General features: G+C 38.7%; 1 protein-coding gene across 1 annotated transcript; it reads left to right on the top strand.

Annotated features, from left to right (window-relative positions):
* The first annotated feature begins 8 nt into the window (after positions 1-8).
* lsm12b (LSM12 homolog b) lies at positions 9-27855 on the top strand. The gene is made up of 5 exons (XM_061931693.2): positions 9-175; positions 4457-4590; positions 15383-15492; positions 15564-15690; positions 27201-27855. Exons 1-5 carry the CDS (start codon positions 49-51, stop codon positions 27291-27293), a joined length of 591 nt encoding a protein of 196 aa, XP_061787677.1. The 5' UTR covers positions 9-48; the 3' UTR covers positions 27294-27855.
* The last annotated feature ends 67 nt before the right edge of the window (positions 27856-27922 follow it).

Here is a 27922-nt window from a genome sequence, read left to right as displayed (position 1 = left end):
CTCCGCACTTGACGTAAGGCACGCACTCCGGCTTTGCTGGCGGAGAAGATGGCGGCTCCTGGACCGGGGGAGTATTTCAGCGTCGGGAGCCATGTCTCCTGCCTCACCTGCTTGGGCCAGCGTCTGCAGGGGGAGGTGGTGGCCTTCGACTACCAGTCCAAGATGTTAACCCTGAGTATCCTTTTTGTCTAGCCTGCGCCCAGGAGGGGGCCGGGCGGCGCGACGGCTTCCCGGCTCGGCTTCGGCCCGCTTCGCCAGGGCCGAGCCGAGGACATGCCAAATAGTGTGCCCTCGGTCCTCGACACGGATCACTATCTGGCGACGGCAGGCATCATGGCTGTGCGAGGCTAGCTAGCGAGCTAACGCAGGTGTCCTCTCCTTCCCTCTTTCTTTTTTTATCTCGCTTTTACTACTATTTACGTTCATTTTGCTGGCTGCTTCTTTATCACACGATAGGCGGGCACACTTCCCGTGCTTCATTGAGCTAGCTCCGCAGCTAGCTGTGTTAGCATGCCATTGCTAGCTTCCCTAACATATTCCGCCAACAACGTGGCGCCTTTTCGCCTCATCACTTTTTGTCCTGTTTGCGTCGTCCTTACAACTTGTCAAGAGATGGCGAGGTTTATTGTCGCGCGTGGGTTCAGATGGCCCACAGGGGCCTTGCGTTAGCCGCTAGCTCCCCACGTCCTGCAAGCCCCCCTGAGGGTGTGTTTGTGTGCAGGGCTGCACGCTACTATTGTGCACACAAATGTGCTCAATGACAGCTGACCGCTGCAAATCCTTTTGACTTGTTGCCTTTTTTTTTTTTTGCATGAAAGTCCCAGTGTGTTATAGCATCTTTATGACCAGAGGTGGGTAGAGTAGCCAGAAATTGTACTCAAGTAAGAGTACTGTTACTTTAGAGATTTATTACTCAAGTAAAAGTAAGGAGTAGTCACCCAAATATTTACTTGAGTAAAAGTAAAAAGTATGTTGTGAAAAAACTACTCAAGTACTGAGTAACTGATGAGTAGGGATTAGAGATGCGCGGATAGGCAATTATTTCATCCGCAACCGCATCAGAAAGTCGTCAACCATCCGCCATCCACCCGATGTAACATTTGATCAGAACCGCACCCGCCCGCACCCGCCCGTTGTTATATATCTAATATAGACGATGCAAGGCATTAGTGAGGTTATAAAGCTTTTGCCTGTTAAAGAAAGGAGACTGATCCAATGCAGCACAGACATTCGCGTGCCACGCTGTCACGACCCAGACGCACACCAGTGCGCAATCATATGGGAGCCGGCACTGAGCGCACCTCCAAGCGCGTCTCGCTGCCGGCGACGGCCGGGTATGGGCCCGACGCTCCAGCGCCATCCATTTTCAGGGCTAGTTGATTCGGCAGGTGGGTTGTTACACACTCCTTAGCGGGTTCCGACTTCCATGGCCACCGTCCTGCTGTCTATATCAACCAGGGTGAGCCCCACCCCTTTCGTGAGCGCACTGCGCGCGGAGTGACCCCTGTTACGCGCCCCCGGCAACGGGGGTGGCGGGCAGGTAAGCTGCGCGGGCGGAGCGCGCGGAGTGACCCCTGTTACGAGCCACGGGGGTGGCGGGCAGGTAAGCTGCTTACCTGCTGCGCGTGACGACGGAGAAGGCGGACGAGGCGGGGTGTCGCGCGGTGGTGACCCTGGACGTGCGTCGGGCCCTTCTCGCGGATCACCTCAGCTACGGCTCCCGGTGGGGCCCTCTCGGGGGAAGGGGCCTCGGTCCCGGACCCCGGCGAGGCGTCCCTTCTCCGCTCCGTAAAAGTGTCCGTCTCTTTTTTTTTTTTTTCTTCTGTTGTGGCATATGCTGCAGGTGCCTGCTCGTTTTTCGTATGTGGGTAACAACATTTAACTATGTATATATATTTCCGAATTGGTTTAACTGCCACCCGCATGAATCTATTTAAAATCTAATTTTTTTTTTATTTCAACTGCCCGACCCGACCCGCGGATAAATTCTAATTTTTTTTAATTTCATCCGCCTGATCCGCGGATAATCCGCGGACTCCGCGGTTGTGCCCGCAAACCGCGCATCTCTAATACATATATATATATATATATATATATATATATATATATATATATATATATATATATATATACATACATTGATATATACAGTATATAATTTATATTTATTTATTTTGCCGCTTTTGTTTACATGTTAAAGGTGTTTTAATGAATATACATGCATGTTTAACACATATAGATTCCTTTCTTTCATGAAGACAAGAATATAAGTTGGTGTATTACCTGATTCTGATGACGCGCATTGATTGGAATCAGACAGTAGTGATGATAACGTCCACGTTTTCAAATGGAGGAGAAGAAAAGTTCCTCCTTTCTGTCTAATACCACCTGAAAGTGGTTGGTTTTTGGCATCTTATTTATCCAGCTTCCATATTCGTTTTTATACACTTTACAAGAAATACATTGGCGGCAAACTCCGTAGCTTGCTAGCTTGTTTGCGCTGGCTTTCGGAGACTCTTGTTTTGAAAGCGCAGGCGCGATGGAGCGGCACTTTTATTGTGAAGACAGGAACTGTGCAGTCAGTCTTTAGGCTTTTGACGGGATGTACGGTTGAAATAAAAAAGGGTCTTTTTTCCTTCACACTTTTGATTGATTGATTGAAACTTTTATTAGTAGATTGCACAGTACAGTACATATTCCGTACAATTGACCACTAAATGGTAACACCCCAATACGTTTTTCAACTTGTTTAAGTCAGGTCATGTGACCGCCTGGCTCTGTTTGATTGGTCCAACGTCACCAGTGACTGCATCTGATTGGTGGAACGGAGTGAACGTCACCAGTGACTGTATTTGTTGAAACGCAGGCACTATGACAGACCAAAACAAACAAAGCGTGCATTAACAGATCGATACAAATTAGTAGCGAGTAGCGAGCTGAATGTAGATAAAAGTAGCGTTTCTTCTCTATAAATATACTCAAGTAAAAGTAAAAGTATGTTGCATTAAAACTACTCTTAGAAGTACAATTTATCCCAAAAGTTACTCAAGTAGATGTAACGGAGTAAATGTAGCGCGTTACTACCCACCTCTGGTTATAGCATCTTTATGACCAGAGGTGGGTAGAGTAGCCAGAAATTGTACTCAAGTAAGAGTACTTTTACTTTAGAGATTTATTACTCAAGTAAAAGTAAGGAGTAGTCACCCAAATATTTACTTGAGAAAAAGTATGTTGTGAAAAAACTGCTCAAGTGATGAGTAGGGATGATGTTTGATAAGAAATTATCGAGTTCGAGCCTATTATCGAATCCTCTTATCGGACCTATTCCTTATAGATTCTCTTATCGAGTCCAGATAGGTTGTTGAATATGGAAAAAAACACAATATTTGGTTTAACAAATCACTTCACATTCTCTACTGCTCGCTACTATAGTATCATACCTGCCAACTACTCCGGTTTTCCCGTAATTAGTACGGTTTTCATCAACCTATTCCGGGTTACGCTTGCAGTGATAAAAAATACGGTTTTTCATTCATTAAAATTTTTTTTTTTAAGTTTTATTCACGAAATCGCGTAACAACAATGACAATCGACACAGCTTCCCGTAACTTCCTATCGAGCCATTCCGAATGCCATGCGCGAGGCTATTTATAGCACCGCTGCCAAGCACGAGGCACCTGTTGCCCATTGTTTATAATATATTTTATGTTTGTCACAGGATCATTTAGGTCTATAATGTATTTTATACGTTTGTTACATGCTTATTACGGTCTATAATGTATTTTATGTTTGTCACAGGATCATTTAGGTCTATAATGTATTTTATACTTGAGTCACAAGCTCATTTAGGTCTATAATGTATTTTATACTTGAGTCACAAGCTCATTTAGGTCTATAATGTATTTTATACTTGAGTCACAGGCTCATTTAGGTCTATAATGTATTTTATACTTAAGTCACAGGCTCATTTAGGTCTATAATGTATTTTATACTTAAGTCACAGGCTCATTTAGGTCTATAATGTATTTTATACTTGAGTCACAGGGTCATTTAGGTCTATAATGTCTTATACGTTTGTTACATGCTTATTACGGTCTATAATGTATTTTATGTTTGTCACAGGCTCATTTAGGTCTAATGTATTTTATACTTGAGTCACAAGCTCATTTAGGTCTATAATGTATTTTATACTTGTGTCACAGGCTCATTTAGGTCTATAATGTATTTTATACTTGAGTCACAGGCTCATTTAGGTCTATAATGTATTTTATACTTGAGTCACAGGATCATTTAGGTCTATAATGCATTTTATACTTGTGTCACAGGCTCATTTAGGTCTATAATGTACTTTATACTTAAGTCACAGGCTCATTTAGGTCTATAATGCATTTTTTTTTAAATCCTCTTTTGCTGTTCCACCACTTTGTGCCCTGGCTCCTTGACTGCGGCCCCCCAGAATGTGCTTCTTCCAGCGGCAAGCCCAACCTCAACGACGTCATCCTGATCAACCTAGGCTATGTTTCAGAAGTGGACATCATCAATGACCGCACTGAGACTCCGCCCCCTCTAGCATCACTGAATGTTAGCAAGGTACGAGCCTTTGTTTACAGGACGTGTCTCATGGGGGTCCAAACTTTTTCCACTGAGGGCCGCACATTGAAGAATGAAAACATGCGGGGGCCATTTTGATATTTTTCATTTTTAAAACCAACACATTATATAATTATTGTTCTTTGAACCTCTCCTCACGTTTGGTCCTGAGGACCCGTAAGGGTCTTACTAAAAAAAAAGTCATGATTTTTTCCCAGTATTCAACGCTTACAGTCATGGCCAAAAGTATTGACAGCTACTAGGTTTTTTTTAGCATAGAAATCATTGTTACAGTAAAATTCTAGTAGTTTTTTTAGCATAAAAATCATATTTTTTACAGTAAAATTCTGGCAACTGAGTTACCATTTTTTTGCATAACAATAATTTTTACAGTAAAATTGTAGTTTTGTTTTTGTTAGCATAAATATCATTTTTATATTAAAATTCTGGCAACTGACCTAGTTTTTTTGAGCATAAAAATCATTTTTACAGTCAAAATTCTGGCAACTGAGCTACCATTTTTTTTAGCATAGAAATCATTTTTACAGTAAAATTCTAGGTTTTTTTTAGCATTAAAATCTTTTTTACAGTAAAATTCTGGCTACTGAGCTACCATTTTTTTTTTGCATAAAAATGATTTTTATATTAAAATTCTGGCAACGGAGCTACTAGTTTTTTTTAGCATAGAAATCATTTTTACAGTAAAATTCTAGTAGTTTTTTTAGCATAAAATTCATATTTTTTACAGTAAAATTCTGGCAACTGAGTTACCTTTTTTTTGCATAACAATTTTTACAGTAAAATTGTAGTTTTGTTTTTGTTAGCATAAATATCATTTTTATATTAAAATTCTGGCAACTGACCTACTAGTTTTTTTTAGCATAAAAATCATTTTTACAGTCAAAATTCTGGCAACTGAGCTACCATTTTTTTTAGCATAGAAATCATTTTTACAGTAAAATTCTAGTTGTTTTTTTTTTTAGCATTAAAATCTTTTTTACAGTAAAATTCTGGCTACTGAGCTACCATTTTTTTTTTTGCATAAAAATGATTTTTATATTAAAATTCTGGCAACGGAGCTACTAGTTTTTTTTAGCATAGAAATCATTTTTACAGTAAAATTCTAGTAGTTTTTTTAGCATAAAATTCATATTTTTTACAATAAAATTCTGGCAACTGAGTTACCATTTTTTTTTGCATAACAATAATTGTTACAGTAAAATTGTAGTTGTTTTGTTTTTGTTAGCATAAATATCATTTTTATATTAAAATTCTGGCAACTGACCTAGTTTTTTTTTAGCATAAAAATCATTTTTACAGTCAAAATTCTGGCAACTGAGCTACCATTTTTTTTAGCATAGAAATCATTTTTACAGTAAAATTCTAGTTGGGTTTTTTTTAGCATTAAAATCTTTTTTACAGTAAAATTCTGGCTACTGAGCTACCATTTTTTTTTGCATAAAAATGATTTTTATATTAAAATTCTGGCAACGGAGCTACTAGTTTTTTTTAGCATAGAAATCATTTTTACAGTAAAATTCTAGTACCGTAGTTTTATTAGCATAAAATTCATATTTTTTACAATAAAATTCTGGCAACTGAGTTACCATTTTTTTTGCATAACAATAATTTTTACAGTAAAATTGTAGTTTTGTTTTTGTTAGCATGAATATCATTTTTATATTAAAATTCTGGCAACTGAGCTACTAGTTTTTTTTTAGCATAAAAATAATTTTTACAGTCAAAATTCTGGCAACTGAGCTACCATTTTTTTAGCATAGAAATCATTTTATAGTAAAATTCTTGTTGGGTTTTTTTAGCATTAAAATCTTTTTTACTGTAAAATTCTGGCTACTGAGTTACCATTTTTTTTTTGAATACAAATAATTTTTACAGTAAAATTCTAGTTTTTTTTTTTTAGCATAAAAATCATTTTAATAGAAAAATTCTAGCAACTGACCAACCAGGTTTTTTCTGCATAAAAATCATTTTTACAGTAAAATTCTGGCAACTGAGCTACGATTTTTTTCTTTTAAGCACAAAAATAATTTTTACAGCAAAATTCTAGCAACTGAGCTACCAGGTTTTTTTTTAGCATAAATATCATTTTTATATTAAAATTATGGCAACTGAGCTACTAGTTTTTTTTTAGCATAAAAATAATTTTTACAGTCAAAATTCTGGCAACTGAGCTACCATTTTTTTAGCATAGAAATCATTTTATAGTAAAATTCTAGTTGGGTTTTTTTAGCATTAAAATCTTTTTTACAGTAAAATTCTGGCTACTGAGTTACCTTTTTTTTTTTGCATACAAATAATCTTTACAGTAAAATTCTAGTTTTTTTTTTTTTAGCATAAAAATCATTTTAATAGAAAAATTCTAGCAACTGACCAACCAGGTTTTTTTGCATAAAAATCATTTTTACAGTAAAATTCTGGCAACTGAGCTACGATTTTTTTCTTTTAAGCACAAAAATAATTTTTACAGCAAAATTCTAGCAACTGAGCTACCAGGTTTTTTTTTTAGCATAAATATCATTTTTATATTAAAATTATGGCAACTGAGCTACTAGTTTTTTTTAGCATAAAAATAATTTTTACAGTCAAAATTCTGGCAACTGAGGTACCATTTGTTTAGCATAGAAATCATTTTTACAGTAAAATTCTAGCAACTGAGCTACCAGGTTTTTATTTTAGCATAAATATCATTTTTATATTAAAATTATGGCAACTGAGATAACATTTTTTTTCCCGCATAAACATTATTTTTACAGTAAAATTCTGGCAACTGAGCTACGATTTTTTTCTTTTAAGCACAAAAATAATTTTTACAGCAAAATTCTAGCAACTGAGCTACCAGTTTTTTTTAGCATAAATATCATTTTTATATTAAAATTATGGCAACTGAGATAACATTTTTTTTTTGCATAAAAATAATTTTTACAGTAAAATTCTAGTTGTTTTTTTTTTTTGCATACAAATAATTTTACAGTAAAATCCTGGCAAGATAATGCAGCACTTCTCCCAGAAAATTGTTGAAATGACAAATGCTTTGGTATTCACATGTTTATTTCTTTTGTTTGCATTGGAACAACACAAACAAAGCCAAATCTGATATTATTTTACACAGAACACCAAAAATGGACTGGACAAAATGATTGGCACCTTTTCAAAATTGTAAGAAATAGTTGCATTCTAAGCATGTGATGCTCCTTTTAATTTGCAATGAAACTCAACAAGTGACGGGTGCTGGCAGTATAGAAATCACACTTGCAGCCGGTTAAAATGGAGAAAAGTGGACTAAACCTTTATGTTGTGTGTACCACACTGAGCATGGAGAAAAGAAAGAAGAGCAAAGACCTTTCAGAAGATTGTGGAAAAGCATGGACAATCTCAAGGCTCCAAATCCATCTCCAAAGATTGAAATGTTCCTGTGTCTACAATGTCATCAAGTAGTTTAAAGCCCATGGCACTGTAACCTCCCTGGACGTGGACTGAAGAGAAAAAATGATGAAGGATTGTTAGAATTGTGGATAAAGAACCTGGACCAAACACATTCAAGCTGACCTGCAGACAACAGTGTCAGCTGGCACTATCATCTTAATGACAGAGACATCAAAAAGCAAGACAAAAACTTACCTGAGGAAGCCAAAATCCCTCTGGAAGAACATCCTGTGGACAGATGAGACTCAAGTGGAGCTTTTTTGGCAAAGTACATCATTACACATCATGAAACCTGAGGACTACCAAAGAATTTTGGGACATAATGTAGGGCCCAGTGTCAGAAAGCTGGGTCTCTGTAAGAGGTCATGGGTCTTCCAGCAGGACAACCACCCAAAGTATACTACAAAAAGCCCCAAAAAATGGCTTAAGTTGGTCATCAATGAATCCAGATCTAAATCCTATAGAACAGGGTTGCTCATTACGTCGATCGCGAGCTACCGGTCGATCTCGGAGGGTGTGTCAGTCGATCACCAGCCAGGCATTAAAAAAATAGTCCTAAAAATGAGCGATCATAAATTTTCACTATGACGTCACTTTCGTCACTTGATTGACATTCACGGCACCCGAGGGTCTTCTGAGATGACGCTGGCTGCTGCCAGCTCATTAAAATTACCGACTGGAAGGCGAGAAACACTTTATTTCAACAGACTCTGGCGCCATACCTGTCGTCAAAACTCCAAAGACCGACTGCACAGTTGCACAATAAAAGCTCTGCTTCATCCTGCCTGCGCTAACAAAACAAGAGTCTCAGAAAGCTGGCGTGCACAAGCTAGCAAGCTACGGAGTTTGCCGACAATATATTTCTTGTAAAGTGTATACAAAGGAGTACGGAAGCTGGACAAATAAGATGCCAAAAACCAACCACTTTCATGTGGTATTGGACAGAAAGGAGGACTTTTTCCTTCTCCATTCGAAAATTCGGACGTTTTTAGCACCACTGTCTGATTCCAATCAATGCAAGTCATCATAATCAGGTAATACACCAACTTATATTCTTGTCTTCATGAAAGAAAGGAATCTATATGTGTTAAACATGCCTGTATTATCTTTAAACACCTTTAACTTGTTAACAATATTAACTATATGTGTTAAACATGCTTGTATTATCATTAAACACCTTTAACTTGTTAACAATATTAACTATATGTGTTAAACATGCTTGTATTATCTTTAAACACCTTTAACTTGTTAACAATATTAACTATATGTATTAAACATGCTTGCATTATCTTTAAACATCTTTAACTTGTTAACAATATTAACTATATGTATTAAACATACTTGTATTATCATTAAACACCTTTAATTTATTAACAATATTAACTATATGTATTAAACATTTTTGTATTATCCTTAAACACCTTTAACTTGTTAACAATATTAACTATGTGTTAAACATGCTTGCATTATCTTTAAACACCTTTAACTTATTAACAATATTAACTATATGTGTTAAACATGCTTGTATTATCATTAAACACCTTTAACTTGTTAACAATATTAACTATATGTGTTAAACATGCTTGTACTATCTTTAAACACCTTTAACTTATTAACAATATTAACTATGTGTTAAACATGCTTGTATTATCATTAAACACCTTTAACTTGTAAACAATATTAACTATATGTATTAAACATACTTGTATTTTCATTAAACACCTTTAATTTATTAACAATATTAACTATATGTATTAAACATTTTTGTATTATCCTTAAACACCTTTAACTTGTTAACAATATTAACTATATGTGTTAAACATGCTTGCATTATCTTTAAACACCTTTAACTTGTTAACAATATTAACTATATGTATTAAACATACTTGTATTATCATTAAACACCTTTAATTTATTAACAATATTAACTATATGTATTAAACATTTTTGTATTATCATTAAACACCTTTAATTTATTAACAGTATTAACTATGTGTTAAACATGCTTGCATTATCATTAAACACATTTAACTTGTTAACAAAAACATATATTTCATAAATAAGTAAATATAAATTATATATATGAATGAGGTAGATCCCCACGACTTGATCAATTGAAAAGTAGCTCGCCTGCAGAAAGTGTGAGCACCCCTGCTATAGAACATCTGTGGGGAGATCTAAAAACAGCAGTTGGGAGAAGGCACCCTTCAAATCTGAGAGACCTGAAGCAGTTTGCAAAAGAAGAGTGGTCCAAACTTCCAGTAGCAAGGTGTAAGAAACTCACTAATGCTTACATTGATTTCACTTATTTTTTCCAAAGGTGTGCTACCAAATATTAAGTTGAGGGTGCCAATCATTTTGTCCTGTCCATTTTTGGAGGTCTATGTAACATCAGTGTTTCCCACACATTCATTTATTTGTGGCGGCCCGCCACGAAAGAATTACGTCCGCCACAAATGGATTTTTCGGCTTTTGACTCGCTCGACCGCTCATAAAAGCAATGGGACTTTCTGTGAATGTTGCTTGTAGTTACAACTCCGGTGCAGTAGATGGCGGTAGCCTACTATGCATTGTAACTCCGCCAATAGCACTTAATTCACCTGGTGGGCCAGAAGAAGAGGGACGGACGGACGGGATCAAAATACGAGGGTAATACAGGTTATAGGTAGATAGGTTATAGCTGCATCGCTCGCGGCACGTCATATTTAACGTTAATCCGCGGTTTCACCGAGCGTTTCACTGACGGTGAGCAGCCTGACGCTGCTTCATTAACACCGCCGCTGTTTGACTCGAGGGCGGGGGCAGACGCACGTAGTAACAGTCACGTGTTTTCATACCGACGAGCTAACGTGTCCAGGTTATAACCCTGTTGTCAATAAACACACATGGACTGAAGCTAAATTGTCCACTGTCCACTGCAGCATGTGAATGCAATGAAAAGAATAAAATCTGAGCCAACCAGCTGTTAAAATGTTGTCCAGGTTAATGTTTTGGCCATTAAAGGCCCTTCATTTCAAGATTTCAACTGTGATCAGGCTTTAAACAGGTGGCTGGGTGTAACTGCTACTGGTCAAATAATGTGAAATAGGATTTAATTTTACATGCATGCAATGCCATTTAAATGTAATTATAGATAATAATAATAATAATAATAAATACTGTGTAGTGTTGTAAATAGTCAACGGGAAGAATTTTAGTAAGATATAAGCCATGAGCACTACACAGCCAGAAAAAAACCTAGGCAGGACATGTAAAAATATTGGGGCAAGTAGATTTGAGAAGTCGGGCAAGTAGAAAAAAACCTTAACGTTGAACCCTGCATGTGTTGAGCTGCTGCCGCTTAAGGTTAGACGGCACTGTACATAGAGCGCTTCTGCTCGTTAGTAATACATTCTAATGTTGGATGTTCACTCCTTCACACAGATGAGTATAGAAAAATATTTTCAACGGCCGAAAAGGGCTCGACTTGGAGAGGAGGTAGGCCTACAGTCTGGACCACAGGTGTGACCTGTTCAGCAGCAGCAGGAGGAGGAGGTTGACTGACTGTGGCAGGACACCTCTGCCTCTGTTTCACTTCATGTTGCTGGTAAATAATATGGTTGTAGTAGTAGGCTAAAGTTACATTATTTAGTATTCACTAATTAAAGGGGCCGAGCTTTAAGAGACATTTTAGCTTTTATATTTTATAAGATATATTTTTTGTAAGAACCACTACCACAATTAATAAATATATTTCAGTGAATCACTAATTGTTCAAATCTGTATATAAATATGTACATAAAATGTAATTATATTCCAACTCCGCGTTCTTCTTGGTCATCGCCGCTGCCGCCGCCACCCCCCGACCACACCACCACAAATAGATGCCTGTCCTGTGGGAAACACTGAACATAACATCATATTTGCCTTTTTGTGTGTTCTAATGCAAACAAAAGAAATAAACATGTGAATACCAAAGCATTTGTAATTTCAACAATTTTTCTGGGAGAGGTGTGCATTATCTGACATAAATGCAGGGGTGCCAATATTTTTGTCCATGACTGTAATTCTTTAGATCAACTTCAGGCCTGTCTGCCAATATAAAGTTAAAAAAAAGGTTTTGTGCACTTTTTTATGGCAAAAACGCAAAATATGCATAATGAGAATAAGAAAAGAATAATTAAAAATTATTTTTTTGCGCAAATCCCGCTAAAACTCTTGAGGTTTTAATTCCCATTCATAAAAGTATTAAGAATAAGTCATACTTTTTAATTCTTTAGATCAACTTCAAATCTATCCCTCGATTATAAATGTTTGTGGGTTTAATGCCCTTTTTTGGGAAAGAAAACATTGTTTTTTTATATGGCAAACACACAAAATATGCAATATTTTCCCCAAAAAATATTTCAAAATGTAATATTTGATGTTAATTGGAGTCTTAAATAGGTCAATAATTCATAACATTGATTTTAATTGGATATTTTTTGCGCAAGGACAGTTTAAATAAAAATAAAACAGTATGAATGGTAGCTTTGTGTTATTAGTCAACATTGCAACATTTTCACCTTTTTGCTCTTTTATTTCACTTATGTTTTGTATTTTTTTAGTAGTATTTATAGAATGTGCTGCGGGCCGCACTTTGGACACCCCTGACGCGTCTGTTTGATGCAACCTGTCACCAAGCATGAAAAAATACTTGTCTGTGCGTCTCTATCAAATATAATGTAAATGTATTGTTTGCAGCCCATGCAAATCTTGTGGTGGAAACCACGCAGGACAGCGATCTACTTGCGGTGGCGGTCGTTTTGAACGGTTTGATTAGCATAATCGTCGCCGAGCTTGCAACACGAATCTCTCCTGCTACACTATATTGCCAAAAGTATTTGGCCACCCATCCAAATGATGAGAATCAGGTGTATCAAATCAAGCACTTAGGCATGGAGACTGTTTTTACAAACATTTGTGAAAGAATGGTGACTTCCAGTGAGGAACTGTCATAGGATGCCACCTGTGCAACAAATCCAGTTGTGAAATTTCCTCGCTCCTAAATATTCCAAAGTCAACTTTATTATAAGAAAAGTGAAGAGTTTGGGAACAACAGCAACTCAGCCACCAAGGGGTAGGCCACGTAAACTGACAGAGAGGTCAGCATAGTGCAAAGACTTTCTGCACAGTCAGTTGCTACAGAGCTCCAAACTTCATGTCACCTTCCAATTAGCCCACGTACAGTACACAGAGAGCTTCATGGAATGGGTTTCCATGGCCAAGCAGCTGCATCTAAGCCATACATCACCAAGTCCAATGCAAAGCGTGGGATGCAGTGGTGTAAAGCACGTCGCCACTGGACTCTAGAGCAGGAAGGAATTATGGTGTGGGGTTGTTTTTCAGGAGTTGGGCTTGGCCCCTTAGTTCCAGTGAAAGGAACTTTTGAATGCTCCAGGACACCAAAACATTTTGGACAATTCCATGCGCCCAATCTTGTGGGAACAGTCCTGTTCCACTCAGAATTGAGTACAAAGTCTCCCTACTAACCCACCAGTGCCTCCATGGAAAGGTCCCCCTCTACCTCAAAGAACTGCTCACCCCCAAATCCTCCACACGACGCCTCCGCTCCGGACAGGCTAACCTCCTCCAACCTCCGAGGACAAAGCTACGAACAATGGGAGTTTTTTTTTTTAGAAATATGCGTACTAGGTCTAGCTATTGGGCTGTTCTAGTTTTTATTTTTATTTTTTTAATACACTGTAGCACTTTGAGGTTATTTGCTCAATATAAAGTGCTTTTTATAAATAAAATCTATTATTAGGGCCCGCATGGCCCATTGCATAAGGACTCCCAAAGGGAGTCCTTATGCAATGGGACATAAGGACCTATTGAATTTGTAAGGTTTTATTATTCTTTATTCTTTATTCTTCCGCCGCCACTTTAAACTGTAATTTGACCCACTTAACATGTTTCAAAACTCACCATATTTGACCCACACAACAGGACCTGCGAAAATTGCCTTTTTAAAAAAAAAACGAACCACAAAACTCAAAATTGCGCTCTAGCGCCCCCTACGAAAAAAAAAACTAGACTGCCTCTAACTCCCACTAGGAAGGTCGGAGAGACATGAAACAAAAACCTTTATGTAGGTGTGACTTAGACCTAGATTTCATAATGGTATATTCTCGGGCAAAAATCAACAGGAAGTTGGAAATTCCCCCTTCAAGACAAAAAAGTACTAAAAACAGTCACTTTTGCCTCTTTGAGCTGTAATTTGACCCCCTTAACATGCTTCAAAACTCACCGAACTGAACACACACATCAGGACTGGCAAACATTACGATCTAAAAAAAAAACCTAACCCCAAATCTCAAAATTGCGCTCTACTGCAATTTTTTAATAAAACGCAAAATAAACTGCTCCTCGGAAGAAAAAAATGACAAAACTGCATGTAACTCCCACTGGGAAGGTCGGAGAGACATGAAACAAAAACCTCTATGTAGGTCTCACTTAGACCTACATTTCATAAATTGACAACCCCCAGCAAAAATCAACAGGAAGTTTGCTATTCCCCCTTCAAAACAATTTTTTTGTAAAAACCGGTCACTTCTCTTCAAACGTTATCTCCTCTGAGCGCGTTTGTCGTATCAGCTTCAAAATAACACAGGAGAGAGATTGAACCCTTCCAAATAAAAGTTATCGAAAAAATTTTTCTAACTGCTCCGGTTTTGATTTTATGAGCCTTCAAAGAACCGCTGCACTGATGCTGCTGCGCTGCTGTTTTTTTAAGATGGCTGCTTAAAAGCAGGAAGCACCAGCGTGCCCACACAATGCAGACAAGGTAGGTACACTAGACAAAAGTCTTGGGACACTTCAGACTAAAAGTAGACAAAAGTATTGGGACACTTGGGACTAAAACTTGACAAAAGTATTGGGACACTTAGGACTATCACCTGCCAAATACACCAATGCTGCTTGCAGCTTTAATTATTTTAATTTTTTTAATACACTGTAGCACTTTGAGGTTATTTGCTCAATATAAAGTGCTTTTTATAAATAAAATATATTATTATTATTATTATAACAGTTCATATGTGAGTCAAGGCAGGTGGCCAAATACTTTTGGCAATATAGTGTATGTCGTCTTACTCTCTGGCAGACCAGGTGTGGATATTGTGTACTTAAATATTTCAGTGCGCTCTAAAAATGACTAAATGTGTCGTCTTTCATAGGCTAACCTATGCTAAGCGCTAACCCGCCTCGATGATGCGAGCTTAGCTCGTTGAAACTCCCACTAAAAGAAAAAGATGCTTGCTGGTTTGTACCCTCGATTGTGTCATACGTGGTGTCTAATGTGTGTGTGTGTGTGTGTGTGTGTCCGCAGCTTGCCAATCGAGCGAGGACAGAAAAGGAGGACAAGCTGTCCCAAGCCTATGCAATCAGTGCTGGGGTGTCTGTGGAGGGCCAGCAGCTATTCCAGACAATTCACAAAACGTAAGCGCGAGAAAACGTCCCGTCGGCTTTCTTTTCTTTTCCCGGCCTTCACGCTGGTTTTGTGTGCGCAGCATCAAAGACTGCAAATGGCAGGAGAAGAACATCATCGTGATGGATGACGTCGTCATCTCGCCGCCTTACCAGGTGGACAACTGCAAAGGCAAAGAGGGAAGCGCTTTAAGTCATGTACGCAAAATAGTGAGTATGCCTTTTATTTAACGTCTGGCTGCAGCATCATTTTATATTGACTTTCCAACATGTTAGCATATTAGCTAGTGCTAACGATGCGTCATTTAGGGGTGTAACGGTACACAAAAATGTCGGTTCGGTACGTACTTTGGTTTAGAGGTCACGGTTCGGTTCATTTTTGGTACAGTAAGAAAACAACAAAATATACATCTTTTGGTTATTTATTTACCAAATTTGTAAACAATGGCTTTATCCTTTTTAACATTTGGAACACTATAATTCTGCCCACGTTAATCAACATTAAACTGCCTCAAGTTGTTGCTCAGATTAAATACAATGACAAAACTTTTCTTCTACATATAAAAAGTGCAACATTAAACAGTTTCAAGTCAACTCATCATGCTTAATTTATTACAGCATTTGGGAAGCCTGTAGTTGATTTTTATGATGTAAATGTTATATTTTCATCAACATGTGATAGCAGGGACCCTGCCATTCAAAACTAGGCTGCTGCATTACTAATGATTAATGTAACTATAGCTGAAAAAATGGCACAAAGCAATAGGAGAGACTATTCATCCCTGAACACCATGGAGTTCATGTAAGCTTAATGATGCACTTACATTATTATATCAACTATCAGAGACAGAAACTCTTCATTTAACATAATGTCCTTTTTTGCTGCTTCAACACAGCTCAATCAACACAGAAATACATACCTGCCAACTACTCCGGTTTTCCCGTAATTAGTACGGTTTTCATCAACCTATTCCGGGTTACGGTTGCAGTGATAAAAAATACGGTTTTTCATTAATTAAATTTTTTTTTTTTTTTAAAGTTTTATTCACGAAATCGCGTAACAACAATGACAATCGACACTGCTTCCCGTAACTTCCTATCGAGCCATTCCGAATGCCATGCGCGAGGCTATTTATAGCACCGCTGCCAAGCACGAGGCACCTGTTGCCCATTGTTTCCAAACGAGCGAACGATCATGGAATCAGCCGGAGAAAAATCGCAAACGAGTCTTAAACCGAAAAGAAATCTGCAGTCATTCCGTGAAGAATATTCAAAAGCCTATCCGGGAATAATTATCCGTTCCAAAAAGGGTGAAAACTACGCGAATTGCACCTTGTGCAGACAAGATTTTTCGATCGGACACGGAGGAATTAGCGATGTAAAAGACCACGTTGGGACAAAAAAACACAAGTCTAATGCCGTTGCTAGCGATACAAGTGGAAAACTTTCAACGTTTTTCGGATTTTAGCCACAAAAAGGTAATGACACCAATGTTATCTATTGGAATTGTTTAGTACTGTTAAAAGTGTTTATACTATTTATGCTTTCAAGTCCAAGTTGAAGAAATCTTGTTAAATGTTGACAGCATAACTACCAAAATACAGAAGTATGTCCTTAATATTTTTGCAGTGCTATTTCTGTTGAAAAGTTCAAATGATTACATTAGAGATGTGATGTGCCACTTTTCAAGTGTCTGATGGCTTAAATTAATTTTCATTAATTTTTCATATTTTGAATTCTTTTGAAAGGCTTACAAAAAAACTACATTTGAATTGTAATTCCATGCTATTGACAGGACTATTAATTTTAATGAAGTTAGCTTACCATGTTTACAGTATGATAATTGTGATAGAAATGTGAATTTTAGGCACAGAATATTTTTTACAATTGAACAAGGCAGTAGATTATACAAGCTTGGACAGAAAGTTAATAATGACACCAATTTTTTTTTTTAATGGAATTGTTTAGTACTGTTTTACCATTTGTTTACTGTAAAAAGTGTTTATACTGTTTATACTTTCAATTAACAAATTGAAGTCTTGTGAAAGGTTGACAGGATAACTGGCATTAACTGTCAAAATAATTTCAAACTATTGAAGTTAGCTTACAGAATAAACATGTCAATCAACCCATATGATTTTTGCTGTAATATTTTTGTTTTGAAAAGTCACTGTGACTGATAGAAAAGTGATGCTTTTAGCAACATTTTAACCTGTCTGAATGCAATCAATCATTTTGCGTTGAACCCTCCACCAGGACTTTGTCCTGGACCTACCGGGGCCTACGGCCCCTGGACCCTGGCTACTAGGTTTTTCTGATTTCAAAAGTTGGCAGGTATGCATCATGCTTAATTTATTACAGCATTTAGGAAGCCTGTAGTTGATTTTTATGATGTAAATGTTATATTTTCATCAACATGTGATAGCAGGGACCCTGCCATTCAAAACTAGGCTGCTGCATTACTAATGATTAATGTAACTATAGCTGAAAAAATGGTACAAAGCAATAGGAGAGACTATTCATCCCTGAACACCATGGCGTTCATGTAAGCTTAATGATGCACTTACATTATTATATCAACTATCAGAGACAGAAACTCTTCATTTAACATAATGTCCTTTTCTGCTGCTTCAACACAGCTCAATCAACACAGAAATACATACCTGCCAACTACTCCGGTTTTCCCGTAATTAGTACGGTTTTCATCAACCTATTTCGGGTTACGGTTGCAGTGATTAAAAAATACGGTTTTTCATTAATAAAAAAAAACAATTTTTTTTTAAGTTTTATTCACGAAATCGCGTAACAACAATGACAATCGACACTGCTTCCCGTAACTTCCTATCGAGCCATGCCGAATGCCATGCGCGAGGCTATTTATAGCACCGCTGCCAAGCACGAGGCACCTGTTGCCTATTGTTTCCAAATGAGCGAACGATCATGGAATCAGCCGGAGAAAAATCGCAAACGAGTCTTAAACCGAAAAGAAATCTGCAGTCATTCCGTGAAGAATATTCAAAAGCCTATCCGGGAATAATTATCCGTTCCAAAAAGGGTGAAAACTACGCGAATTGCACCTTGTGCAGACAAGATTTTTCGATCGGACACGGAGGAATTAGCGATGTAAAAGACCACGTTGGGACAAAAAACACAAGTCTAATGCCGTTGCTAGCGATACAAGTAGAAAACTTTCAACGTTTTTCCGATTTTAGCCACAAAAAGGTAATGACACCAATGTTATCTATTGGAATTGTTTAGTACTGTTATACTGTTAAAAGTGTTTATACTATTTATGCTTTCAAGTCCAAGTTGAAGAAATCTTGTTCAATGTTGACAGCATAACTACCAAAATACAGAAGTATGTCCTTAATATTTTTGCAGTGCTATTTCTGTTGAAAAGTTCAAATGATTACATTAGAGATGTGATGTGCCACTTTTCAAGTGTCTGATGGCTTCAATTAATTTTCATTAATTTTTCATATTTTGAATTCTTTTGAAAGGCTTACAAAAAAACTACATTTGAATTGTAATTCCATGCTATTGACAGGACTATTAATTTTAATGAAGTTATCTTACCATGTTTACAGTATGATAATTGTGATAGAAATGTGAATTTTAGGCACAGAATATTTTTTACAATTGAACAAGGCAGTAGATTATACAAGCTTGGACAGAAAGTTAATAATGACACCAATTTTTTTTTTAATGGAATTGTTTAGTACTGTTTTACCATTTGTTTACTGTAAAAAGTGTTTATACTTTCAATGAACAAATTGAAGTCTTGTGAAAGGTTGACAGGATAACTGGCATTAACTGTCAAAATAATTTCAAACTATTGAAGTTAGCTTACAGAATAAACATGTCAATCAACCCATATGATTTTTGCTGTAATATTTTTGTTTTGAAAAGTCACTGTGACTGATAGAAAAGTGATGGTTTTAGCAACATTTTAACCTGTCTGAATGCTAATAATCATTTTGCGTTGGGGGGGGGGCGAAGCCTGAACCCCCCACCAGGACTTTGTCCTAGACCTACCGGGGCCTGCAACCCCTGGACCCTGGCTACTAGGTTTTTCTGATTTCAAAAGTTGGAAGGTATGATTATGTAGTCCCCTCCCCCTCTCCCTGACTGAGGTTGCCAGATACACAGCCGAATCCAGCTGGATGGACTGGTCTACTCCAAGGGACTTCAAACTTCCACTGCCTCTTACTCAGAATTGAGGTGCTGGGACCATATTAGCTGAATACACAAGTTTTGTCAATAACAAATCTCTAACCAACACATTTCACACAGAAATGTGGCTATTTTCAGGAAGAAGTAAGTCATGCCTGCGTACAATATCACAACAATCATATGGTTATTGTCAGTACTATCAGAAAACAAAGACTACAACCAACGCTATCGATGGTTATACTGGTGAAAATAAGTAGAGCATGCTTAGCAGACTAGTGTACGCCCAAAACTAAAGAGGAGACATTTTACCAAGGTATGTCTATAGGCTGCTGTTTCAAACCTTTCAGATTGCCATATAACTTGGTACATGTAGTCCACAATATGCAAACACCAATGAGGAATTATTTGATCATGTGATTTGGCTCTCTCCATACTTGTCACATTGCCATGACTAATGTTGGAACCATTTCCTCAGCATATTGAGAAGGAAACACTACCCATATACACATAGCTTTTATACGACTAAATATACTTTGCCCTGGCAGTTGGATGACTCATCCACATACAGGCTAACTGGCAGATACAAAAACCAAAAGCAGTGAAGTTGTCAGGTTGTGTAAATGGCAAATAAAAAGAGAATACAAGAAATGCTTTTCAACTTCTATTCAATTGAATAGACTGCAAAGACAAGATATTTCATGTTCACACGGAGAAACTTTGCAAATAATCATGGACTTACAATTTAATGGCAGCAACACATTGCAAAAACGTTGTCATGGGGGCATTTTTACCAGTGTGTTACATGTCCTTTCTTTTTAACAACACTCAGTAAAGGTTTGGGAACTGAGGAGACACATTTTTGAAGTGGAATTATTTCCCATTCTTGCTTGATGTACAGCTTAAGTTGTTCAACAGTCTCCCTTCTCATATTTTAGCCTTCACACATTTTCAATATCCGGACTACAGGCAGGCCAGTCTAGTACGCGCACTCTTTTACTATGAATGATGGCATTGTCTTGCTGAAATAAGCAGGGGCGTCCATGATAACGTTGCTTGGATGGCAACATATGTTGCTCCAAAACCTGTATGTACCTTTCAGCATTAATGGTGCCTTCACAGATGTGTAAGTTACCCATGCCTTGGGCACGAATACACCCCCATACCATCACACATGCTGCCTTTTACACTTTCACCCTAGAACAATCCGGATGGTTCTTTTCCTCTTTGTTCCGGAGGACACGACATCCGTAGTTTCCAAAAACAATTTGAAATGTGGACTCGTCAGACCACAAAACACTTCTGGACTTTGCATCAGTCCATCTTAGATGAGCGCAGGCCCAGCAAAGCGTTTCTGGGTGTTGTTGATAAATGGATTTTGCAACTTGCACTTACAGATGTAGCGACCAACTGTAGTTAGTGACAGTGGTTTTCTGAAGTAGTCCTGAGCCCATGTGGTGATATCCTTTACACACCGATGTGGCTTTTTGATGCAGTACCGCCTGAGGGATCCAAGGTGCGTAATATCATGGCTTACCTGCAGTGATTTCTCCAGATTCTCTGAACCTTTTGATGATATTACGGAGCGTAGATGGTGAAATCCCTAAATTCCTTGTTGAGAAATGTTGTTCTTAAACAATTTGCTCAGGCATTTGTTGACAAAGTGGTGACCTTCGCCCCGTCCTTGTTTGTGAATGACTGAGCATTTCATGGAATCTACTTTTATACCCAATCATGGCACCCACCTGTTCCCAATTAGCCTGTTCACCTGTGGGATGTTCCAAATAAGTCTTTGATGAGCATTCCTCTACTTTCTCACTCTTTTTTTGCCACTTGTGCCAGCTTTTTTGAAACATGTTGCAGGCATCAAATTCTAAATGAGCTAATATTTGCAAAAAATAAAGTTTCTCAGTGTGAACATGAAATATCTTGTCTTTGCAGTCTATTCAATTGAATATAAGTTGAAAAGGATTTGCAAATCATTGTATTCTCTTTTTATTTACCATTTACACAACTTCACTGGTTTTGGCTTTTGTATTATATACAGGTAAAAGCCAGTAAATTAGAATATTTTGAAAAACTTGATTTATTTCAGTAATTGCATTCAAAAGGTGTAACTTGTACATTATATTTATTCATTGCACACAGACTGATGCATTCAAATGTTTATTTCATTTAATTTTGATGATTTGAAGTGGCAACAAATGAAAATCCAAAATTCCGTGTGTCACAAAATTAGAATATTACTTAAGGCTAATACAAAAAAGGGATTTTTAGAAATGTTGGCCAACTGAAAAGTATGAAAATGAAAAATATGAGCATGTACAATACTCAATACTTGGTTGGAGCTCCTTTTTCCTCAATTACTGCGTTAATGCGGCGTGGCATGGAGTCGATGAGTTTCTGGCACTGCTCAGGTGTTATGAGAGCCCAGGTTGCTCTGATAGTGGCCTTCAACTCTTCTGCGTTTTTGGGTCTGGCATTCTGCATCTTCCTTTTCACAATACCCCACAGATTTTCTATGGGGCTAAGGTCAGGGGAGTTGGCGGGCCAATTTAGAACAGAAATACCATGGTCCGTAAACCAGGCACGGGTAGATTTTGCGCTGTGTGCAGGCGCCAAGTCCTGTTGGAACTTGAAATCTCCATCTCCATAGAGCAGGTCAGCAGCAGGAAGCATGAAGTGCTCTAAAACTTGCTGGTAGACGGCTGCGTTGACCCTGGATCTCAGGAAACAGAGTGGACCGACACCAGCAGATGACATGGCACCCCAAACCATCACCCAACCATGCAAATTTTGCATTTCCTTTGGAAATCGAGGTCCCAGAGTCTGGAGGAAGACAGGAGAGGCACAGGATCCACGTTGCCTGAAGTCTAGTGTAAAGTTTCCACCATCAGTGATGGTTTGGGGTGCCTTGTCATCTGCTGGTGTCGGTCCACTCTGTTTCCTGAGATCCAGGGTCAACGCAGCCGTCTACCAGCAAGTTTTAGAGCACTTCATGCTTCCTGCTGTTGACCTGCTCTATGGAGATGGAGATTTCAAGTTCCAACAGGATTTGGCGCCTGCACACAGCGCAAAATCTACCCGTGCCTGGTTTACGGACCATGGTATTTCTGTTCTAAATTGGCCCGCCAACTCCCCTGACCTTAGCCCCATAGAAAATCTGTGGGGTATTGTGAAAAGGAAGATGCAGAATGCCAGACCCAAAAACGCAGAAGAGTTGAAGGCCACTATCAGAATAACCTGGGCTCTCATAACACCTGAGCAGTGCCAGAAACTCATCGACTCCATGCCACGCCGCATTAACGCAGTAATTGAGGCAAAAGGAGCTCCAACCAAGTATTGAGTATTGTACATGCTCATATTTTTCATTTTCATACTTTTCAGTTGGCCAACATTTCTAAAAATCCCTTTTTTGTATTAGCCTTAAGTAATATTCTAATTTTGTGACACACGGAATTTTGGATTTTCATTTGTTGCCACTTCAAATCATCAAAATTAAATGAAATAAACATTTGAATGCATCAGTCTGTGTGCAATGAATAAATATAATGTACAAGTTACACCTTTTGAATGCAATTACTGAAATAAATCAAGTTTTTCCAAATATTCTAATTTACTGGCTTTTACCTGTATGTCCATGTGTCATTGACCGGGTTAGCATGCTATCATTGTTTGCAGGAACATGCTAGCTTTGTTAGACAAGATCATAGACTGTATTGGACAATATAATTACATACCAAATTTCCATTTATTACAATTAATAAGAAAAGATAAATGCCTGTCAAGGTGGAAATTAGCAAGTTTGGCGTCCGATGACAGAATATTCTCCGCCTTCAATGGTCTCCATCTTTCAAAGGCATCAAATCCTGGTTTTCTTCCTGGCTTTGTCATGAATAAGTAGATCATGGTAACTTTTAGATGGACTAAGGTCTGACATGTTTAGTAACTTCACCAGTGGCATTGGCCAGACCAAGATGGCGGCGTGTAACTGGCAACCTGGATGTTTACACACTCACGGACTTTCTAATTGGTCAAACGGTGGAGGGCGGGCCGTCGAAATCAAAACAATATTTCGGGGCTGTAAAAATAATTCTGAAATGAGCATGAACTACCGTTATCAGTTCTAGATGCATTGGAAAATAAGATGATTTTTTATTAATGCATTTTGGCATATCATTTAATGATGACTTGACTTGAAATTATTACATATGGCTCCTTTAATGAGATGAAGAAACATGCAGCAGGCGATGTCGACAACTTGTTTATAAAGTCTTTACTTTGTTTACTGGGATGTTCACTCCTTTATTTAACTGTATCGTGTTCAAATAACATCAATACTAGCTCATCGAACTGAATGCAGGCTGTGAAGATTGTGTATTCGATGTGAGAGCTGTCACTCTTTATTTTTGTTGGCCAAATTGTTGTAATGAACCTCTGGAGAGGCTTTGTAGGAGAAAAAACAAAGCTTGTTTATTAGACTTCATCTTCATTAGCCAAACTGCTTTGAGTTTATTTTTATATCAAAAAGTAAAGTTTTTTTTTTACATTGTTTTTTCCATGGTGTTATTTTTAAACCATTCATGTGACACATCACGTTGTTGTTGTGTTATTGTGTATAGTTAATTCCTATATGACATATTTCTGCTCAAACTCTTAATGGATCTGTCCCGATACAACATCTACATCTACATATACATAAATAATTAAAAAAAACTCCCTCTATGAAAATGTAAAAATAGAGAAAAAAGCATCATGTAATGACAAAAATTTGACAAGTTGATATTATTAAATAATAAAAAAATATTTGTCTTTAGATAAATGGATAATGTTAATAGTATTTTTATTAGACATAAAAATGACACTGCTTTACCTAACGATCACTAATCATGATTTAGTTATTTCGTTGTGGCTTGTGCAGCCCTTTGAGACACTTGTGATATAGGGCTATATAAATAAACATTGATTGATTGATTGATTGATTTACATTTTGAAAACAATCTTAATTATTACTTTGGCCATAATTGGCAGCCTAGATCTCATACATGAACACTCTTTGTATCTATATGGACAAAATGTGCAGTTACACCTTATGGTTTTTATTTTTGAATCTCTTATGTCCATAAAGTGCTATCTTGCACAATGTTCACATTTATTTGAGTCATTTGTTATTTTATTACTTTGTTTATTATGCTTTTGTTGCTTTCATATGGACATTTTAATTTTTACCAGAGGTCCGTGAAAGTGTTTTTATCTGCAATAATGTTTCTCCTACAAAATAAGTCTTTTTTTGATTGTTTAAAAAAAATAAAAAATTAGTTAAAATATTTAAGTATAAAAATTTTTTTTTCCAATTTTGAGCACATTTAAAAATAGGGCGATAATAATAATAATAATAATAACCATGATAAGAAATGACATACCTGTATGGAACAAAAGAAAATGATTTAAATAGGAAATAATATAATGTGTTTTTGTGTGATTGCATTTAATGATCTGGAAAGTTTTGAAGTATCGTCATTGGTATGAACAATTCTGGCTTGTAGCTACTTGATATCGGATCGGTACACATACTTGTAGTATCGCCCAGGGACGTTAGAAAAGAGTTCATCAAGTGAAATAAGTCTTGAGAAGAATGGTAAGTATGACAACCACTCACCTATTTATTATTATTATTATTTATTAACTGTCTACAATGGATGTCTTTAATCCATCCATCCATCTTCTTCCGCTTATCCGAGGTCGGGTCGCGGGGGCAGCAGTTTAAGCAGGGAAGCCCAGACTTCCCTCTCCCCAGCCACTTCATCCAGCTCTTCCTGTGGGACCCCGAGGCGTTCCCAGGCCAGCCGGGAGACATAGTCTTCCCAACGTGTCCTGGGTCTTCCCCGCGGCCTCCTACCGGTGGGACGTGCCCTAAACACCTCCCGAGGGAGACGTTCGGGTGGCATCCTGACCAGATGCCCGAACCACCTCATCTGGCTCCTCTCCATGTGGAGGAGCAGCGGCTTTACTTTGAGCTCCCCCCGGATGGCAGAGCTTCTCACCCTATCTCTAAGGGAGAGCCCCGCCACCCGGCGGAGGAAACTCATTTCGGCCGCTTGTACCCGTGATCTTGTTCTTTCGGTCATAACCCAAAGCTCATGACCATAGGTGAGGATGGGAACGTAGATCGCCGGTAAATCGAGAGCTTTGCCTTCCGGCTCAGCTCCTTCTTCACCACAACGGATCGATACAGCGTCCGCATTACTGAAGACGCCGCACCGATCCGCCTGTCGATCTCACGATCCACTCTTCCCCCACTCGTGAACAAGACTCCGAGGTACTTGAACTCCTCCACTTGGGGCAAGATCTCCTCCCCAACCCGGAGATGGCACTCCACACTTTTCCGGGCGAGAACCATGGACTCGGACTTGGAGGTGCTGATTCTCATCCCAGTCGCTTCACACTCAGCTGCGAACCGATCCAGTGAGAGCTGAAGATCCTTGATGGCCAGATGAAGCCATCGGGACCACATCATCTGCAAAAAGCAGAGACCTAATCCTGCAGCCACCAAACCAGATCCCCTCAACGCCTTGACTGCGCCTAGAAATTCTGTCCATAAAAGTTATGAACAGAATGGGTGACAAAGGGCAGCCTTGGCGGAGTCCAACCCTCACTGGAAACGTGTCCGACTTACTACCGGCAATGCGGACCAAGCTCTGGCACTGATCATACAGGGAGCGGACTGCCACAATCAGACAGTCCGATACCCCGTACTCTCTGAGCACTCCCCACAGGACTTCCCGAGGGACACGGTCGAATGCCTTCTCCAAGTCCACAAAACACATGTAGACTGGTTGGGCAAACTCCCATGCACCCTCAAGGACCCTACCGAGAGTATAGAGCTGGTCCACAGTTCCACGACCAGGACGAAAACCACACTGTTCCTCCTGAATCCGAGGTTCGACTATCCGGCGTAGCCTCCTCTCCAGTACACCTGAATAGACCTTACCGGGAAGGCTGAGGAGTGTGATCCCACCATAGTTAGAACACACCCTCCGGTTCCCCTTCTTAAAGAGAGGAACCACCACCCCGGTCTGCCAATCCAGAGGTACCGCCCCCGATGTCCACGCGATGCTGCAGAGTCTTGTCAACCAAGACAGCCCCACAGCATCCAGAGCCTTAAGGAACTCCGGGCGGATCTCATCTACCCCCGGGGCCTTGCCACCGAGGAGCTTTTTAACTACCTCAGCAACCTCAGCCCCAGAAATAGGAGAGCCCACCACAGACTCCCCAGGCTGTCTTTAAGTTGGAGTAATTGTTTATTTGGGTGACACCTAATTAATGAAGTAAAGCTCATGAAGCCGTCAGTTGAATGATGCGGACACGTTAGTTACTGGATACTTTGTATGTGTAAGTATTTTGCAACTCTTGATGATTTGATACGTGTTGATATTGTCAACGATTATTACGTGCTATTGTGTGCTTAACTGTCGCGTAGCCGCCAGCTCCTAGTAGGCATGTTTACCTTTTTGTGTTTTGACGACTAAAGTCCCGCCCCCCCCGCTCAGGTGGAGAAACATTTTCGAGACGTGGAAAGCCAGAAGTCGGTGCAGCGTTCACAAGCACAGCAAACACAGAAGGACTCCACTTTATCTTCTTGAGGCCGCTCCATCGGGGGAGGGGCGGGCGGGAAGAGGCCACGCCGGCGCTCCCCCTCCTCCCCCCCTGTCGCCGCGCCGGGTCGGCGATTCCTCGGCGACTGAGTCTGCGAGGGCGGAGCGCCGAGGTTCCTGGTTCATGAAGAGCAAAAACACCATTTAACGAAAAAAGACAAAAAAAGCGAAAGAGGAAAGATGAAATCTTAAATTAGACTTTATAAAGAATAATTTAAACATGAAACATGAAGCCGCCATAGTTTCCTTAACTAACTTGACCCCGCCTCCTGCCCCGCCCCGCCTCCTCGCTTCCTTCCTTCCTTCCTTCATTCCTTCCTTCCTCTCCGCCTTCAGTTCCATTTCAAAAAGAGAAAAACTAGCGCAGTCAGAAAGGCTTGTTAGCTTTATTTTCTGTCTTTTTTTTTGTTTTTGTTTGTTTCTTTCCCTTTTTTTGTTGCCGTGTCCACGTTCTACTGTCTGTATTTTCTGTATTTTAAACACAAATGTGACTTGAAATGCCACACTTTAAAAAAGACATTTTCTAAAATAAAAGTAACAAAAATTCTGACTGTAAACGTCAAGCACTTTTTGAAAGGCCTAAAAAGGACAAAAACAGGTTTTAAGCGCAAAAAGGG

Source organism: Nerophis lumbriciformis, linkage group LG39 (genome assembly GCF_033978685.3).
Source record: "Nerophis lumbriciformis linkage group LG39, RoL_Nlum_v2.1, whole genome shotgun sequence".
Classification (NCBI taxonomy): domain Eukaryota; kingdom Metazoa; phylum Chordata; class Actinopteri; order Syngnathiformes; family Syngnathidae; genus Nerophis; species Nerophis lumbriciformis.
Note: the sequence above shows the minus strand (reverse complement) of the source record. Positions and strands in the feature narration are given on the sequence as shown.

Bases quoted from the DNA above. Each gene is read 5' to 3' on its own strand.
- lsm12b (XM_061931693.2), top strand. From the start codon at position 49: ATGGCGGCTCCTGGACCGGGGGAGTATTTCAGCGTCGGGAGCCATGTC. The intron at 4,591-15,382 runs GTACGAGCCTTT...GTGTGTCCGCAG, and splicing joins CATCACTGAATGTTAGCAAG to CTTGCCAATCGAGCGAGGAC. The intron at 15,691-27,200 runs GTGAGTATGCCT...CCCCCCGCTCAG, and splicing joins TAAGTCATGTACGCAAAATA to GTGGAGAAACATTTTCGAGA.